General features: G+C 56.5%; 1 protein-coding gene across 2 annotated transcripts in view; it reads left to right on the top strand.

Moving 5' to 3' along the window:
* Positions 1–19,736, top strand: part of Phactr3 (phosphatase and actin regulator 3) — a 189,239-nt gene that overhangs the window by 135,655 nt on the left and 33,848 nt on the right. For both annotated transcript variants that reach the window (XM_058575407.1, XM_046434020.2), the window contains exons 6-7: positions 4,222–4,396; positions 5,126–5,373. In XM_058575407.1, coding sequence (XP_058431390.1) covers positions 4,222–4,396; positions 5,126–5,373 — 423 coding nt within the window. The remainder of the gene's footprint in view (positions 1–4,221; positions 4,397–5,125; positions 5,374–19,736) is intronic.

The raw sequence follows: 19,736 nt of genomic DNA on the forward strand, positions 1-19,736 counted from the left end.
GCATACTTCTCCTGCAGGCCAGTGGGAGCAGCCTCTCTGTGGAGTCGGAAGGGCTCCTTGCAGACACGGAGAGGCAGCAGCCTATTTCTGCCTCTCTCGGTGCCTCTCCCTCTCCCCCTCCTGGTCTCCATTTTGCTGACTCTCTTTGCCAGGAGCTCTGTGCAGCAGGGCAGAGCCGAGCCAGGCATAAGGGTGGTGGTCAGAGGGGTGTGGAGCTGGGCAGAGGCCCCTTGTGACCCGTCTCCTCTCCGTCTTGGGTACCCTTGTCCCATTGCTGCCAGGAACCTGGAGCTGCTGGTCTCAGGGAGGATCAGGTCGTTTCCGAGAGGTGGTTGCTCTCAAGAGCTCATCCCCAACAGCAGGCCAGGCCCAGCCCCATGAGACCACCTACCAGGGGAACCCTTACCAGGGCCTTGCTGAACCCACAGGCCAACCTCTGTGGGGAGGCGTAGGTTCCTAATTTGCAGTTTAGAAAACCATGTTCAGGAAGCTCCAGGAACTTGTCCCAAGCCACAGCCATTGGGGACTCAAACTCAGTTCTCAGCCCAATGCTGGTGGCCATGGCACAGAACTGCCTGCACGGGTGACCGAGTCCCCTCCTCCATGATGTGTTGACCTGGGCATCAGCTGCTGGGCCAGGAACTGGGGCTTGAGCTCAGCAGGTGGCCACAGCGCACACTCCCTGGGTGCCCTTTGGGGGGTGCCTCTACCTGGACCCTTGCCCTCTTACTCTGATCAAGTAAGCATTTAAGTCTTCATTCCAGCACCCCAGAACCAGAGTGGGTATGTGGCATGGGGGACTCTGGAGCTGGGACCAGGATGGCGGTGACTGGGTGGCTGTGTGACCCAGCACACTGTTATTCACCCCCAAGGGTCAGTCTGTGCGAGGATGTGTCACTGGGTGGGGAAGGGCTGAGTGGGGACAGGTCACCCTTCTGCTGGATGGTCCCTCCCAGCTCCCCACCAGCACCCTTGCACCCTGGTGCTCAGCTCAAGCTGCCCGTCTTGGGGACCTACCCCAACCCTGTAGTGCCACGCCTCCTCCCACAGCATGTGCCATGTTGTTTTGGCTTGAGTAGTGAGCTGGGTGGTGTCCCCTCGGATTCGGGCCCACCGGTAACCTCATGGCCTTATCAACAGTGTCACTGGGTGGAAGTCCCTGTAGAGACAGGGAAGGACATGCGGAGAGGACACCTGAAGATGGAAGTAGAGGCAGGAGCAATGGCAGCCCCAGGAGCTAGGAGAGGGGCCTGGGATCTCTCCCACGTGTCCTCAGGAGCCCACCCTGCCCATACCTGGATTTGGGACCTCTGGCCTGAAGGGCTGTGGAAGGCCTTCCTTTGTGGTCCTTTGTTACTGCATTTCTGGGACCCAAGAAAGCCTCTCGACAGGCTCAGCTGCCTCCTCAGCCCAAGCACCCCGGCCCTTTGTTCACTGTCAAAGCTGAACACAGCCACTGTGCTGGCACACAGCAGGCACCCAGCAAGTGCAGCTGACTGGTGGAATGGGCACGTGTAGGGCGAGTGAGCTGCTGTCTGCATCTCTGGAAAGGTCGGGAACTCCGGTCTCTGGGTGACATGGACACTGAATTAGAGTAGGGCGCTCTGCTGCCACGTTGGTGGAGCCCCTTCCCACCGCGGGAGCCTGGCGCAGGTTGGGATGGCTTGGAGCGTGCTGGCCTTGGATTGTTCCTGCGAGGGCTCCGCTCTTCCGGACCCTCAGATGTGGCAGCCGGGGGTTGTCTGCTCTGTTGCGCTTGGGAGCTTGGACCTCAGGAGACACCCGCGGTCACTTCCAGGTCCTTGGGGCCCATCTCCTGCCTGCCTGCCTGCCAGCCAGCACCTCTCACTTCCACCTCCCCCCAGGTAGAGGAACTCGAGGACATCAGGAGGACGTATTCTGACTGTCCCCAGTTCCTGGGGGACTGAACTGGGAGCGTGGTTAGGAGCTCTGGACATCTGCCTAGATTCCTTTGGGTGGACCCACGCCCCGGTGGCTTCGCCTCAATCTCGGGTGCTCTCCTTTCCTTTGGGAATCCTTGCCTCAGCGTGTGAAGGCTGCGGGGCCTCCGAGGGCAGAGGCCCCCGACACACGCAGCTCCCTGGCACCTGCGTCTCCACCTGCCGCCCGCTCTCCCCTGGCACAGGGCTGCAGGTGTCCTCGTCCACTCCAGCTGCTGACAGAGTAACTGGGCGGTTACAGTTGGGAGTCCAAGATCGAGGCCCGGCAGTGGATCTGGTGTCTGCCGGGGTCCTGTTTTCTGGTTTGTGGGCCAGATCTCGGTCTTTTCTCGAAAGTCTTGGCCCCGTGACTCGCGGGCCCCATGGAGGTGGGCGGGTGAGACAGTTCCCTCCATGGCAAGGTCCCTCCACCTCTGACGGTTGTTACTGGAGCTGTGTGTCTCCAGGCGGCATGCCCTTGAGTTGCTCTGAACCTCAGTTTCCTCCTCTGAGAAATGGGAGCCAGAGAGGCCCACTGGGCACCATGCCTCCAGGGTGGGCGAGTGACCCACGGAGCTTGCCTGTCACCCTTGTGGCCCACTGTGGTCCACAGACCCTGGGCAGTCTCAGCTAGGCCGTGCTGCCTGTTTCCCTGTCTGTACAGCATGTCTAGTAAAACCCGTCTCATAGGACTCGGTGAGGCCAGAGGCAAGGCTGGCTAGACAGGGCCCGGGTGGCACTGGGGACCGCCTGCAGGTGCTCAGGGCGGGGCCACTGTGATGGGCAGGGGTGGTCTGCAGAGTGCTGAGGTGCATGGGGAATGGCTGCTGGAGGCCCTGTCCAGTGTGGTCACATCCTGCATGGCTGTCACCTCCCTGTTCCTCAGGTCTCAGTCCAAAGTTCCCCTCTGCCACGTGGCTCCTTCTTTCCCTGGACTCTTTCTGCTGGCCACCTCTCTGGCTGGACGGTGTGCTGGAGCCTGGCTCTGCCTCACCAAGAAAGCGAAAGAGCCGAGATCCTCCAAGACACTTCAGAGCACCGTCTGCCTTTGGATGTGCCCTGGTCACGCTGTTCATGTTCCAGCAGTGCCCGGGGCCACTACTTGCTGCATGTTCGGGAATGGGTGTGACTTACGTCCCTGTTTCTTCCTCTTGGGGTTAAAAAGAATTGGCTGATTGCACCAGCTGCTGGGATGTTGGAGGGCCCAGTGTGTAGGGCCCCAAGGGGGAACAGGGACAGGGCTGCTGGTGTCGTCTGTGCTAAGGAGCTGGTGGCCCATGATACAGACAGACAGGCTGAGCCACGGCTGCTCCCACCCCACTCTCATGTGCTGGTGAGTGAAGAGACCACAGGCCGACTCCTAGGAAGAAACCCAGGGCTTTGCAGCTCCAGCACCTCCCTCGGGGCTGGCCTCGCAGCCCACTGTGGGCAGTGTGTGCCGTAGGGAGGCTGCGCTTTGTTAAATGTGACCGAGTTTGCCTACTGAGGAGCTTCAAATTCACTGCATGTGAATAACTGGTTTTTGCACAAATTCTAAGAGCTAGGCCTGGGGACATGAAGTGAAGGAGGTGGATTCGGTCTACCCCAAGGATCCCACAGGGTCACCCTCCCTGAGTGGGAGGAGGGGGTTGGGGCAGCCTCCGGTCCTGAGGGTGGGTGTCAGGGCTCCAGATGGTGAGAGTCACACAGGGCCTCACCGAGAAGGGGGCACAGGAGCGGAGGAAGGGGACGCATCCCGGGCAGAGGGAGCAGCCGGGAGAGGGGCTGCGGTGATGGGTGAGGGGGGGACAAGGAAGAGGTGAAGCCGGGGGGCTCAGCAGGCAGCGCAAGGGGCCTTGGACCTGGGCGTGAGCGCGCATCGCATCCTGAGGAAGATGGCAGGGGCATATGGAGTCACCTTCCAGAGAGTCCCTCAGCTGAGGCAGGGGAGGGTGAGGCAGAGGGTGGCTCTGGTGGCACCGGGCTGGAGGATGGCTGCAGAACTGGGGAGGGCTTCCGGGTCCACATGAAGCGAGAGTGGCTGCAGGATGCTGGGTCCTGGCAGGGAAGTGAGGAGGCTCATCTGAGCGGAGACCAGGCAGGAAGGAGGTCGGCCCCAGCACCCCTCACCCCCAGCTCGGCCCCAGAAGCCCCCACAGCTCGGCCCCAGCAGGGTGGGCCCCGTGGATGGAGGGAAACCAACAGGGATGTGCCTGGGTCTGGCTGGGCTGGGGGAGGCGTGGGTCCTCTGCCCTGGTCCCAGCATGGAGTATGATGATCTGGTTGGTTCCTCCACGTCCAGGCCAAGCTGTGCTCTTTCAAGGCCCCAGTATGAAGAGTGCAGACCCGCCCCTCCGAGGACAGCTTTCCACGCCCACGGGGTCCCCTCATCTCACCACGGTCCACCGGCCGCTGCCCCCCAGCCGCGTCATGGAAGAGCTGCACAGGGCGCTGGCCACGAAGCACCGTCAGGACAGGTGAGGCCCAGAGTCTGCCCAGGACGCCCGTGCTACCAGAACTCCCACCAGGCTGGCCTTGTGGACCTGCCGCCCAGGGGTCACCAGGGCCCAGGGCTGAGTTTCATGCACTTCTTGGCATCCTGGACAATCTCTGAACAAGAGTCAGGCCCTGGACTCTGCAGACCACAGAGTTGGCCTGGTTCCCATGGGAGGCCGTGGGGGCTGGGGCTGTGTGTGAGGGGACCTGGCCGTGAGGCTCCTCCGTGAGCCTTCAGGATGTAGGGGGTCATGGGAGGAGCAGCTGACAGCTGGTTGCTCTTTGTGCAGAACTTGAGGCCTGGAGCATCCTATCGGGAGGTCGGAAGCCCTGTGCCCACAGCCACCTCTCGCTCTCCATCCACGTGGCCTGGGGGTGGAAGGAGAAGGGGTTGCTGGAGGCGGGTGGGCCACAGGACACGCGCTTTGGTGGAGTATCAGGGGAGCAGATGCCCTTCTTGGCCCCTGTGAGGTCCCTGATCGCAGCCCTGCCTGCTGCACCCCGCGTTGGCAGGCCTTGTCCCCGCATGCTCTGTGCTCTCCAGGAGAGCCTCCTGCCCAGGGCGATGGTCCTTCCATCACTCCCTGCCCAGGTGCCTGGGAAAGAAGCTGCACATTCTCGGGGCCACCCTAGTGATAATTGCCCCAAGTGGATTTTGCCGGGTTTCCAGGTGAGGGCTGGCACGTAACTCATGGGTCTTTCTGATCTAGTTTTCAAGGACGGGAAGGCAAAGGGTCTCCCAAGAAGCGGGTGGATGTCCGTCTGTCGAGAACGTCCAGCATGGAGCGGGGCAAGGAGCGGGAGGAGGCGTGGAGCTCCGACGGGGTCTTGGAGAACAGGCGGACTGCAGTCAAGGAGTCGGAGGAGAACAAGGAGAACCTGCTGGTGAACTGTGAGCTCCAGGACGACTTGCTTTTGTACCAGGATGAAGAGGTGCTGAACGACTCCGTCATCTCTGGTGAGGAGGGCGATGGGAAGCGTGGGCCCAGGCAGCCAGCCACCAGGGCTGAGGCACACGGCCACGTCAGCGCTGGCACTCTCCCCTAGTGTGCTGAGGGGCCAGGTGCAGGCCTGAGTGCAGAGAGACGCAGGGCAGGCTCCTGGGGGCGCCTCTCCTGGGACATGTCTTGAGGCCTGCAGACAGGCTGGGAGGACCTGGGGACACCTGGGACACCCGGGGAGCCTGTCGTACCTGGAGGGTTGAGTGTCCGTTCTCAGGTACGTGTTCTTTGGTGTATGAAAGTGCATTAAAGTGAGCGGCAGGTGGCTTTGAAGATGCCACCCTGCCAAGGCGTGCCCAAGGTTTAGACGTGGCAGCAGAAGCTCTAATTAGAGAAGGGCAAAAGCAGAGTGAGACGTGGAGGGAGGGACAGTGCTTGAACTGCTCTGCCCCAGAGGGGACAGCCATGCAGAAGTGGCGTGGGTGGGCAGAAGTGGGGTCCTCCCTGTCCGTGAGAGGAGGCCAGGCCCTCTTCCTCAGGTGTCCAGGGGGAATGTGTGGTGGCTGAGGGTGATGCTGGTCCTGGCTGGAGCTGAAGGGACGTGGGTGGCAAGTGCCAAGGCCAGGTGGACCTGGGAGCCCAGGGCTGCACAGTGTCCCTCCTGCCACCTTGCCCCCGTCCCAGCCTCTCCACCTGGTCTGAGCAATGTGAGGTGGGCGCAGGATACCAAGGGGGCACTGGGGTCCCGTGGGGGGGCAACTCAGAGTTGAGTTGGTCTCTTTGTGGCAGAAACTCAGCCAGCCCTTGGCCAAAGGGCAGTGGACAGCTCTCCAGAGGTGGTGCCTTCAGAAACGTCTGACCCTGGAGCCTTTCCCTTAAACGCCCATCGGCCTCCTGCAGGACAGTTACGTGGCTCACACCTGAGACCAGCAGGTGCAACCAGGAGTCATGGGCTACAACAGGAGCCTCAACCTTGGCACTAGTGGCATTTGGGGGTGGGGAGGCTCTGCTGTGGAGGCTGTACTGGGCATCAGGATGTTTAGCAGCCTCCCTGGCCTCTACCCATCAGAAGCGACCCTGAGGGGCTGGGGACCATCAGCCTAGACTGGGCCCTGCACCTGGAGTGTGACCTTGTGTGAGTCTCTCACACACTCTGTAACGTGGTTCTTGGACACTGTCAATGACAATGGCCACCCTGTCTTATTGGGTGTGTCTCACGTTTTAGGCATGGTCAGGTTGTTACAGGAAACGCTGTGTCCTCACAGCAACCCCACAAAGTAGGTGGCACTTTTCAGATGGGGAAACTGAGGCGCAGAGAGGCCATGTGACTAGGCTAAGGCCTCGTGGCCAGTTGGTGCCAGGCTGGGGTCTGAGCCCAGGCCTCTGCCCCAGCAGTTCACCTCCCTGCCAGGCTTTCTCTGGGGCTTGGGGGGCAGGCCCGTCCCCTTGGCTCAGGCCCTGGCACGGAGAAAGGCCTCCAGCCGCAAGCACTGTCCTCACTCGCCAGGCCAGGGTGGGAGGAGACCCTCTCCAGGAAAGGGCTCCCGGGCTTCCTGTCATGGGCATTGCCAGGCAGCTGGACGTGAGGTCTGGACTCCTGGCCACCAGGCATGCTGTAATCAAAGGTTAGGCACCCGAGCCTCTCGTGGGCCAGGAATCTCAGCGCTGCCCTAGGGACAGTGAGGTTGAAACAGGATGAGAAGCGAGTTCCCGTCGCCTCTGTAATCTGCCGTTCCTGAGCCCCTGGAAGCAGGTGCAGGCAGTCTGTCCCATTCCCAGGAGTGTCCCTGGCTCCCCAGGGTTACAGACCACTGACCCGACCTGTGCGGGAGGAAGTTTCAGCATTGGTTAACAAGAAGGGTACACTGTTGTTTGGGGGAATTTCCCCACAGAGGGGAAGCCTGTGTGGGGTCCTGCTGTGCCCCTGAGGACCAGGATCAGCTTTGGTGTCTCCGCAGCATCTCGAGTCCCAACCCCACTGGCCCTACCTCAGCCCACATGTGGCGAGGAAGCAGAAAGTGCTGGCTGTAGACCAATCGATTCTCAGGACAACCGCAGTGTGTCTGCTGCCCGCCCATCCGCCAGCCACACGTCTACACACATGATGGAGCTGGGGCATCGTCTTGTCCCCTGTGAGCATCCCGAGGGAGCTTAGGTTCTAGACCTTTCGTGACCCTGGCTGCTCTGTCAGTGGGCATGGCTGGGCATCTGCTTTAGACTTTAATTTTTGGAGATGCCGAGGCCCAGTGAGAGGCAGGCTGGCCTTGAGAAAGGCTGGGAGAGGACAAGTCTGCTGCCTGGGGTCACCGGGTAGGGTCTGCTTTAGTGCAGATCTGATGATCGGTTCCAGGCTGGGTGTCTGTGGGTCTCGTCAGCACAGGAGGGCTTCACAGGCTGGGCTTCATGTCATGCTGGAGGCAGGACACGCTGTGCGTGCTCACCAGCATATGCTTGCACACTCTCACACTGTGTGTGTGGTCAGCCCTGGGGACAGCAGAACCTTGGGAGCATCAGGCCACTGAAGGCGAATTTCACAAGGGACCGTTTCTGTGTCGTTGCTACCCCAGGGTTCAAGTTTTAACGACCGTTAAGAAAACATGCTTTTGCATTTTCTCCTGTGCTAAGGCCAGGAGAAAATGCAAAAGGGGACCACACCAGTCTTGTTTGCAGAGCAGTCCCTGCTCCTGGCCCAGGGGAAGCACACGTGGGGGAGGGCTCCAGGGCAGAGGGGCTTCTGCAGGAGGTAGGGCCGCAGGGGAAGGGTTCAGCCCTGGCTTTCTCAGCTCCCAGCCTGTTCACGACAGGACGCCCCGCCCCCGGGGCCAGGACAGGCGGGTGCCTGAGCCATGCTCCTGTGGGATGGAGCAGGCCTTCCCACTTCGTGCATGTTGCCGACTCAGCTTGGGCTGCTCTAACATAGTACCACAGACACGGTGCCTTGGGAATGACAGAAAGTGCTTCTCATGGCCCTGGAGGCTGGAATCCAAGGTCCACACGTATACACGTGTGTATATAGAGAACATGTAAACACACACACGTGTTACATTTTCTTCAGCCACTCACCTGCTGAAGGGCACCTAGGCTGGTTTTATAGCTCAGCTACTATACATTGATGGGGTTGTGACACTGATTTTAAGTCCTTTGGCTGTAAACTGAGGGGTAGGATAGCAGGGTCAAATGGTGGTTTCCATTCCGAGTTTTTTGAGGAACCTCCACACTGCTTTCCATAGTGGTGGCACCAATTTGCAGTCCCACCAGCAATGCCCAAGTGCACCTTTTCCCCACATCCTCGCCCACATGTCATTAGAATTTTAACAGGAATTGCATTTATCACTCGTATTTTTGATAATTGCCATTCTGACTAGGGAGACAGAGAATCTCGGTGTAGTTTTAATTTGTATTTCTCTAATTGCTAGAGATGTTGAACATTTTTTCATATATTTGTTGATGATCATATTTTTTCTGAGAAGTGTCTGTTCAGTTCCTTGGACCACTTATTAATTAGGTTTTTTTTTTTTACGTTAATTACTTGGGTTCTTTATATATTCTGGAGATCAATGCTCTGAGGTACAGGTGGCAAGATTTTCTCCCATTCTGTAGGCTCTCTGTTTATGTTACTGATTATCTGCTTTGCTGTGAAAAAGCTTTGAAGTTTGATTCCATCCCATTTATTGATTCTTGATTTTACTTCTTGTGCTTTAGGAGTCTTGTTGAGGAAGTTGGTTCCTAAGAGACATGATAGAGAGTTGGGTTGACACTTTCTTCAAGTAGGTGCAGGGCCTCTGGTCTAATCCTAGGTCCTTGATCCACTCTGAGTTGAATTTTGTGCAGGGTGAGAAATAGGTGTTTAATTTCATTTTGCTATGTATGAATTTCTGCTGTATAGGAATGCAATTGATTTATGGGTTTTGATTTTATATCCTGCTACTTTGCTGAATTCATTTGTGAGTTCTAGAAGTTTTCTGGTGGAATTTTTGGGGGTCTTCTAAATATAGAATCATGTCACTGGCAAATAGGGATAGTTTGACTTTTTCTTTACCTGTTTGTATCCCTTTAATTTCTTTCTTTTGACTAATTGCTCTGGCTAGAGTTTCCAGGGACTGTGTTGAATAGAAGCGGTGAAAGAGGACATCCTTGTCTTATTCCAGTTTTTAGAGGGAATGCTGTCAATTTTTCTCTGTTCAGAATGATGTTGACCTTGGGTTTAGCATATGTAGCTTTTACAATGTTGAGGTATGTTCCTACCATTCCTAATTTTTCTAGTGTTTTGAACATGAATAGATGCTGTTATTTTGTCAAATGCTTTTTATGCATCTGTTGAGATAATCATGTGATTCTTGTCTTTTAAGTCTATTGATGTGATAAATTACATTTATTGATCATTCTCTATGGTGAACCAACCTTGCATCCCTGGAATGAACCCAAACTTGATCATGGGGCACTATCTTTTTAATATGTATTTGTATATAATTTGCCAGTATTTTATTAAGAATTTTTGCTTCTATGTTTATCAGTAATATTGGTCTGAAGTTTTCTTTCTTTGATGTGTGTTTGTCTGGTTTGGGTTTCAGGGTAATATTGGAAGGGTTTCCTCCTTTTCTGTTTCATAGAATAATTTGAAGAAGATTAGATTCCACCTGTCTTGACATGTCTCTTACTAGCTCTGTGACCTTGGGCAAGTTGCTCACCCTTTCTGTGCCTCAGTTGTAGGAATGGGGTGAAACCAGAGGTGGTAGGAGGGTTGGCAGTGACCCAGCTGGACATGGTCCTGCCTGCCGTGCTTGTGGGTGAGCTCTCGTTTCTAGGGTGAGAACCGTCCTGGTCACCTCATTAGGAGCGTGAGCACAGGGAACCTGTACCTTACCTCAGCCCCAGCCGCTGAGTGTTGTCTGGCTGCTGCTTCTGTGGACGTCCCTAGCTGATGTGGATGACGCCTCATTCTCTCAGCAAATTTATCAACTTAATAAGAATGTCCATGTCCTGCAGCCAGACAGGCCCATCTGTGCTCCACCACGTGCAATCGACACGCTGGAGATTGGCATGGTTGTGCCTGGTGAGCAAGGATCAGGGACGAGGAGATTCACCCTTGGTACCCCCTGTAGCAGGACAGGCTGGTGAAGTCCTCGTGTTGTTCAGGGAAGAAAAGCAGGAGAAGGCCGCTAGGTGGCACCTGCCCCGAGCCACCTGCCCCAGGCCAGGTGGGGTGACTCTCAGGCTCCTGCCTCACGGCTCTGTACCCAACACCCTGGGCAGGTCATGGCGAGTCCAGGTCCTGACTGTCCATCCTTGCAGGTGACAGCTGCGTCCTCCTTATCCAGTTGTCACAGGGACCCGAGAGACGAGACTAGCCAAGGGCCTGACTTGTGAGGCACAGGGTGCTCACAGTAACTTGTCCTCAGGGTCATCTGCTGTGGCCTCATGGGAAAACAAGGAATCCCCGTCGGAGCCACCACAGCCTGCGCACCAGGCACCCTTGGAACAGCAGGTGTCTGGGCCCCTTTCATCTGGGTCCCCACATGTAGCTGAGAACCCAGGCCCTGTCCTGGACACCGGGAGGGGGGTGGGGGACCCGGCTCCAGGGAGAGGCAGTGTGGGACTGCAAGAGACTGTCACTTAAGATGTCCACAAGCCCAGCTTTTCCCACCTGGTGACGCTGCTGCCCCCAGATCTGCCTGTGTCACCCTCTACGAGCCCCAGGGTGGGGGTCTCTCCCTGGTCCGTGGTCCTGCGTGGTGGGGCAGAGGTGAGTCGGATGCCTGGCGAGCAGAGGTACCCGCAGCCCAGCGGTCACCGTGGCCTGGTTCTGTGCAGTGCTGTTCCTGGTGTTGGCGAGTCCCCTCAGCTGGCCTCTGAGGTGTGATGCCCCAGATCTGTGCTCCGAGGGGAGTGTCGACCGGAGGACCTGGGGGAGCCAGCACTCAGAGCCCAGGTCCGCACGGGGCACTCAGGTGGCACTGGTGTGTTGGGTGCCACACCCACGCAGGCTGGCGATGAGGGTTGGGACATACCAGCCCCGTGGCACCTGGCTGGCACCGTCTCCTGAGCTGCTGTCACTGTAACAGCATGCGTCTCTGCAGCAGCAGCTCCCAGAACACGCCCGGGGTCCTGGTTGTCCTGTGGAATGGCCGTGACACCTGGCTGAGGTGAACAGTGGGACCTGACAGTCACTGGTCATGGGGCTGCCCTGTGTCCTGAGGGGCATCTGCCTTCTGCTGGGGAGCGGCTGCGTGGAGGTGTTCAGGGCCTTATGGTTTGTGAGGGGAAACGGGAACATTCTGCATGGTGGTCAGTGGGGGCCATTTAGACCAGCCACGACCGGGGCCTAGCGATTGTCCTTTTGTTCATCAAATTCGAGGCTGAAGTATCCCAGGGCTACATACATGGGTCCATCATTTCACTTCAACTTAAAGCTTAAAAACCAAAGTGTGAACTGCCTGAAGGACAGGACATGCCTCTTGGCCCCTCTTTTGACGTGGGCCAGACTCATCCCAGGCCTTCTGAGCCGAGTACAGGCCTGGTGTGACCACCCACCGTGTGTCCTCTGTGACATCTGGCCCACATCTGGCAAGGTGGGCGAGGACACGGACACTGGGAAGCGGTGGGTGCTCCTCCTCCTCCCCGGTCACTGTGGACCTGAGAAAGCTGCAGAGACATGTAAGGATCCCATTTAACTGGTGCTTTTCCCGCTCTGTGAGGGCAGGCTGGGTGAGTGCCGGGGAGGCGGAGGGGAGGCGGAGGAGGCCGGGGAGGCGGAGGAGCCGGCAGTTGTGGAGATGCAGCAGGAGCCCGGGCCCACGGGCAGGTGCAGGAGGGGACCCAGCTGACTGTCCCCCATGGTGCAGTGCATTCCCCAGCATCTCCCCCACTCCAGGGCTGCCTGGGAGGTGAAGAACGCGACTCCTGCCACTGGTCGTCATCGTTCGTGGCAAGAAGTGTCCGTCTTAGCACATTGGGTCTGATTTGGGGATAAACAAAATGAAGTGACAAATATTCAGGATCCTGAGTGTGGTGCTTCCTGAAGGGACCTCCCAGCTGAGCCCAGGAAACTGCCCCTGTAGGAGTGCCCACCGTGCGTCTGCCCCACCTGCTAGAAGCTTCCACCTGTGCTGTGTTGCCAGGAGAGGGCAGTCCTGCCAGCGCCCTGTCCATGCATGTCCTGGGGCCATCCACCATGGCCCACAAGTCCAGAGGCCCTCCTGGTCCTAGATGGAGCCCTCCGTGCCTTCTGCTGGTGAGGCTCTCGGCCAGGTGTGCAGCCAGATGCCCTTCAGAGACCTCCCTTTAGGAGAGGCTCGTGAGCTTTATGTTGTGCATCCCAATAGTTAACAGGAAAAAGAGCCCCAGCATTTGTACAGGATTTACTTTGAGCTGCAGGCGGGAAGGCAGAGGGTAAGGGGCTGCCTACGCTGCAGATGTGCCCCCACAGTGGGAGGAAGGGTGGCTGAAGCACCCGGGGAGGCAGTACTTCCTGCCTGGCCCGACCTCCTGGACCTTGGCTCAGTGGGCTGCCCTCAGCACACATGAGCAGGAGTAGAGAGACTCAACGTCGAGTAGGGGTCTGCGTGCTTTCTAGAAAGCTTTTAAAGCTTTTAAACTTTGCTGCTTATTCAACAAGCACTGAATGCCACGGCTCCAGACCTCAAAGATTCCAAGGAAAGTCTAGACTCGGTTTCACCCTGAGGAGACACCCAGAGCCTGCAGGTCCTTGACCCAAGCTGCCCCAGGGAGTCCCCAAGTCCAGGTTCTCTGAGCATCCTGCAGCCCACTGAGCAGGTCAGCACCTCTGGGGTCCATGGGGCATGGTCTGGTTTAGAATGGCCGCCTAGAGTCCTGTGAATTTACCGTGACAATGACAGGTGGCTTTTCACCTTATAGAGGGAATCACTGCAGGGGCTTTCCGTATGCCTCTCCACACCTAAAAAGGGACCTGAGTGACACTTGACGTCTTCTGCTCTCCACACGTCCACTGGGGAGGACCTGGAGCTGCAGAGGGGGCCGCCCTCCTTAAATTCACGCACCACCAGGAACCACCCGAGCGCCACCTCCCCCCACGCGGCTCACGTGTTATCAGATGCCTGGGTCACCACATCTCTGGGGTCCCGTTTCTTAGGGTTTACCTTCAGACAACCCCTGCCCCCTGACCTCCTGCTGAATGATGGCTTCTGAAGGGCGTCTTCCCCCTCCCCTCTCCCCCCCTCCCCCCTCCCCTCTCCCCCCTCCCCCCTCCCCTCTCCCCCCTCCCCCTCCCCTCTCCCCCCTCCCCCTCCCCTCTCCCCCCTCCCCCCTCCCCCCTCCCCCTCCCCTCTCCCCCCCTCCCCCTCCCCTCTCCCCCCCTCCCCCCTCCCCTCTCCCCTCTCCCCCTCCCCCTCCCCTCTCCCCTCCCTCCCCCTCCCCCTCCCCTCTCCCCTCCCTCCCCCTCCCCCTCCCCTCTCCCCTCTCCCCTCCCTCCCCCTCCCCCTCCCCTCTCCCCTCCCTCCCCCTCCCCCCTCCCCTCTCCCCTCCCCCCCCCCCTCTCCCCTCCCCTCCCCCCCCCTCCCTCTTCCCTCCCCCTTCCTCCCCCTTCCCTCCCTCTTTCTCCCCCCTCCCCCTCCCCCTGGGGGTTAGACTTTTCTAGGTTCCCTAGAACCTAGAGGCATCCCACACAGCTCATCTGTCTGTCCTGGCTTATTTCACTTGGCGTGACGTCCTCGGGCCCATCCCTGCAGTCACAGATGACAGTTCCTTCCTTTCCAAGGCTGGGTGGCATCCCATTGAGTGTTCACCATACCATCGTCTCCGTCCATCCCATGGTGGACGTGGTAGTGTGGAGGTTGGCGCTGAGAGGAGCACAGGGGAGCAGCAGCTTAGGCACAGGGGTCTCTGTTCCTTTGGTCATTTACCGGGGACGGGATTGCTGGATCGCAGGATGGTGCTCCTGCTGGCTTTCTGAGAACCCCGCTCCGTTTCCCACAATGGGTGTGCTGCCTCTCGCTGCCGTCCGAGGCACACAAGGACCCCCTCCACACGCCGGAGCTCGTCTTTGGGAAGCAGCCATCCCAACAGGTGTGAGGGGACACTTCCTGTGGCTTCTCCTGCGTCTCCCCGTGTCACCTTACAAGTCCCCTGGCTGGTGCATCTTGTTGGGGTTTGTGTCTGTCTGTCCGTCCCCCTTTTCTGTCGGGCCCTTATTTGTTGGCGTTGTCTGGATTCGGTGTGTTTTGGGGGCCGAAAACACTGCTCGTGCCACCCCCCACCTGTGGCGTCTGGGCTCTCTGTCCCCCTGCTGTGCACAAGTTCTTGACAGTGTGATCTCGTTTGTTCTTGCTTTTGCTTTTGTGCCTTTACTTTTGGGGTCACATACAAAAATGTTTCCCAGACACTGTGCGGCATTTCCCCTGTCTCTTCTGGTGGCTTCACAGTTCCGGGGCATGGGCTGGGCGTTCAGTCCTTTTCCCATTGACTTCTGTGCGTGCTGTGGGATGAGCCCCTCTCCTCCTGCCCAGAGTGAGGAGGTGCATATCCAGGTTTCCCGGATGGTGACTGAAGAGGCCCTCCTCTCCCCTTTGTGTGCTCCTGACAACTGACCTTGACGGCTTGAGCTCAGTCTGGGCAGTCCAGTTCAGCGCTGACCTGTCTTTACGCAGCGCCATTCTGTCGACCGCTCAGCTTTGCACGAGGGTTTGAAGTCGGCACTGTGATGCCTCTGCCTTGCTGCATTCCACTATCAGATGACCCCAATACTTGGGGTCTTTGTGGTTGCCTTTAGGATTGTTTTTTTTCTATTTCTGTGAAAACGATATTGAAATTTGGATAGTGATGACACTGACTGAGGACATTTTGGGTGCATGGACTCTGAAGGGATATTGATTCTTCCAACCCATGAACCCAGATTCCTTTCCATTGATTGAATCATCAACTACTTCTTTCATGACTGGTTTGTAGTTTTCAGTAGATTTTTCATTTCTTGGTCCAATTTCACCCTCAGTGTTCTTTTTGCCATTGTGAGTGGAACTGGTTTCTCAATCCCTCTTTCAGGTAGTTCGCTGCTAACATAAAGAAAGGCGCCGATGCTTGTTTGCTGACTTTGTGTCCTCAGACTTTGCAGGATCTGCTCGTGGGTGCTCAGTTGGCTGGTGCAGACCTTCGGGTGGCTCTGTACCAGGTCACATCATCAGCAGGTGGCGTCCGTCCTTCCCTGCCTGGATATGCTTCTTCTGTAGTTGCCCTCGAGACAACATCCAGTGCCTCTCACAGAGCAGTGGGAGGGGGCTGCTTGTCTTTTTCCTGATCCTAGAGGAAAGCTCTTGGCCTTCCCCTCTGAGTGTGTTCGCAGTGGGCTCTTATTATGGCTTTCAGTGTGGTGAGGTACATTTGTCCTGTGTCTAACTCGGCCACATAGAGTCCTCCATGAGCACCTGTCAACTGCTCAGCAGTCCTAAGAACGTTGTGTATAACCCTCAGGCCAGCTCTGTCGGGTCTGCAGAGTTCTCAGGTTGAAGCCCTAAACTCCACAGAGGCTGTTTGGGGGTACTTCAGTCCTACTGGAGGAGATGGAGGCAGAGAAGAGGAGTGGACAGAGCTGGGGAGACACAGGGAATCGGTGATGGCCCTGGATGAATGCCTGGGAGAGCAGGTGCCGGGCCCCTGGCTGAGAGGAGGGACACAGGGCTGGGGCAGGGCTGTACTGGTCCCGGTGAGCTCAAGCCTGTCCACCTTAGGGTCTTTCACAAGTGTTTACCTGTGCCTCCTGCATGCTCATGAGCATGAGCCATAGCACATATGCAGAAGACTGGTCTAAGTGTCCCTCAGGTGAGCATGTCCTAGTGTTTTATGCTACTGTGATACACGAGGTCAGAGCCACAAGCTACTTTGTCTCCGTTGTCTCCTCTGCATCCCCTACTTCTGGTGGAACGGGGATGGCCAGACAGAAGGGGCAGTTCCTATTTCCTTGTGGGTAGTGAGACATCCTGCGTCTGGGTTGTCAGTGCTATTTGGATTCAGAGACAGGAATGTCCTTCCACCGTTGTTTTCCATCTTCTAAGTTAGTTTAGTGTTTCGCCTGCACTCTCCCCATCTGAAAGCCTCCGCCCCTTTGCCCTGCTCCTGCCCATAGAATGGAGTCCACCTGGCATCTGGGAGCCTCGGCTGGGCCCTGAACAGCCACTCGGGGTTAGCTCCCGTGGGTCCCCGCAGTGTGGTCTCCAGAAGGACTCTTCTCTTGGAGCCCTGGGGCCCCGAGGAAGGGATGTAGGGATCTTCTCTTTGAGAATTACTTTGAGAACATGACAAGTCAACTGTGCCAATGTCACAAGGCCCTGCTGGGGAGGGTAGCAAGGGCAGCTTCTGGCCACCTGCTGTCTGTCTGCAGGATGAGCAGCTGGCTGGGCAGGAAGCTGCCCCCAGGGCAGAAACCTCCCAGGACCTGCCAGGGCTGTCCTGAAGAATGACAGCAGCGTGGCCAGTGCGCTCGGCCTGGTGCTTGACACTGCTGGACAGCAGGCAGGTGCTCATGAAGGGCCTCTGCAGGTGACAGGAGCTTATGGAGGCCTGTAGCAGGTGATTGACAGGTGCTCATGGAAGGCCTGTAGCACTTAGTAGGTGCTTATGGAGGGCCTATAGCAGGTGATTGACAGGTGCTCATGGAAGGCCTGTAGCACTTAGTAGGTGCTTATGGAGGGCCTATAGCAGGTGACAGGTGCTCATGGAGGGCCTATAGCAGGTGACAGGTGCTGTGGAGATCTCTGCACCGTCAACTGGTGTTAAGTTCTCTCTATACAATCAACTGGTATTTACTTAAGGAACCAGATGTGGTTTTTCTGGAGCAGCACTGTCCAGCACAATCGGGAGAAGGTGAGGGTCCTCAGAAGCATGGGCGGATCCACCCTGTCCACATTGATTAATCTGAACACCTGCTGTGTGCCTGGCCCTTCTGGGGGCCTGGAACAGAGTGAGATCAAGATAACGAGGTTCTTACCTGTCCTGGAGCCCAGTTTCGTGGACAGTGCAGGTCCCAGGCAGACAGAGTGCATGCAGACTGGGGTGTGTGTAGTGATGCACATCTTTGTTGATGGGCAGTGACAGGCAGCCACATAGGCTGATCAGATGTGGGACCCCAGGAGGTGACATGGAAGGCAGCTAGCTGTGCAGAAAAAATTCTGAGGAAGGGAAACCTCAGGTACCAAGACGGGGCAGGCGGGGGCACGCTCCAGGAACAGAGAGGGAGCTCCTGCAGAGAGCAGGTGGGGGGGGATGCGGGGCTGGAGGGGGGCGGGGAAAACCTGTCCTCGACCACAGCAAGAGGGCCAGCCCCTGCTCTCACTGGGATAGGAAGGCTGAACAGAGGGGATGTGAGAAGGTCACTTAAAAACAAGATCTTACTGCTCCTTGGAGGGTTCCTGTTTTATGCAGCTTTCTTGAGGTGTCAGTGGCACCTAGAAGACTGAACACACCCAAAAGTCAACACAATGAGGTCTGTAGCGCTTAGTAGGTGCCATCACCACAGTTAAGAGGCTTATCTATCGTCCCCCCAGTTTCCTTGTGGTCGTCCCTCCAGCTTCTACATGCCATCTTCTCCGTCCCCAGGCTGCAGGGTACGAGCTTTCTATGACACAGACCTGCCCGTGCTTTCCAGAATGTGTATAAATATGTGACCCGTCGGCTTCCTTTCCTGTTAAGTGCTCTGAGATCAGTCTGTGTCGCAGTGGAGCTGACCCTTCCCTCTGTGGCTGAGCCCTGCTCTGGACCTGTTACTCGGGCGGTTCCCAGCGACCACAGTTGGCCCCTGAATCTTGGAGGACAGAGGCCTGCCCTGCCTGGGAGTGGAAAGGCTGGATCATGAGGCAGGTGTTTAACTTTTTGAGACCCTAAATGTCCTTTTCCAGGTGGCCCTGGCCTCTCGCCTTCTCAGCAGCTGTGCCCTGGAGTCCCCTTCCTCCAGGTCCCTCACTCTAGGGCACCTTGAGTGGTTTTATTCGCGTGTGCGCAGTGATTCACGAGGAGGAGCATCGCTTCATATGCTTATTTCCCACTGGATCTTCTTTGGTGAAATGTCTATTCAAATATTTTGTCCACTTTTTCAGAATGAGCTTGTTTGTTTTCTTATGTTTTGAGAGTTTCTTTGAAAGATTCCAGATACAAGTCCATTATCAGATACGTGCTTGGCAAACCTCTATCCCAATGTGTGGGTTGCTCTTTAATACTGCGGCCTTTGAGGAGCAGAGTCACTATCATGGTGAAGTCTAATCTATCCATTCGTTCCTCCATGGCTCATGCTGTGGGTTGTGTATCTTGGAAATCTTTGCCAAGCCCAAGGTCCCGAAGGCTTTCTCCTCACCCACAGCTTCGTATCTTGTTTTGCATTTGCATCTATGATTCATTTGCATTCGTTGTTGTGCAGGGTCTGAGTTAGGAATCAAAGCTTACCATTCACAAAGGCATATGCAGTTGCCTAAGACTGTTAGTTGGAAAGAAATAGAAATACACTTTCTTCATTGAAATGTTTTGCACCTTTGTCAAAAATTGATTGTTGGTACTTGTGTGACTCAATTCCGGACCTTTCTATTTGGTTCTGTGGAGCAGTTGTTTATCTGTACTCCAACATCCCTGCCTTGCTTACTGTAGCTTTATACTATGTTTTGAAACCAAGTAGCGTTAATTCTCCATTTTTGCCTTTTTAAAAAGTGGTTTTGACTAATTTATGTCCTTTGTACTTCCATATGAATTTTAGAATCAGTTTATACACACACGCGCACACCCTGTTGGGATTTGATTGAGATCATGTTGAATTTAAGATGAATTTGGGGGAGAACTGTCACCTGAATGACGTTTGGTCTTTTGCCGCAGGAACCTGGTATGTCCTTTCATTTATTTGAGTCATTTAACACTTCCTCAGCAAATGCTTCCTAGTTTTTAATGCACAAGAATCTCACATCTGTTGTCAGGAACCTGCTGGGTATTTCCTGTGTGGGGGCTATTTGTCTATCATTTTTACTCCAGTTGATTGTCTTGCTGACATGTGGAATACAGCTGACTCTCACCTGACTGCACCTGCGCCCACTCTGAGCTCACTCACCTCTTCCGGCAGTGTTTTTGTGGATCCGTGGCTGTTCAACATAAAGGACCATGAGTAAAGACAACTTTGTTTCCTCTTTTCCTGTGTGGACCTGCTGTGTCCTGTTCCTGCTCCCTGCCCTGAGGTGGTCTCAGTGGGAGGTTCTCCCCCAGCCCCATCAGCAGCCTGTGGTTTGCAGAGGGCCTCAGCTGGCTGAGGACGCCTCTGGTTTTGTCTTTTTATTGTTGTTTGTTGTGGGTCTTCTCATTTGTCTGCAGGGTAGTGGTGGCAGGATGTCGTCACATGCTTTCCCCTTGTCTAGGAAGGTGACCTGTGGCTTCCTTTTTTGAG

Source organism: Marmota monax, unplaced genomic scaffold (assembly GCF_021218885.2).
Source record: "Marmota monax isolate L192 unplaced genomic scaffold, Marmota_monax_Labrador192_F-V1.1 WCK01_AAM20220418_F8-fsc00014, whole genome shotgun sequence".
In the NCBI taxonomy this organism is placed as follows: domain Eukaryota; kingdom Metazoa; phylum Chordata; class Mammalia; order Rodentia; family Sciuridae; genus Marmota; species Marmota monax.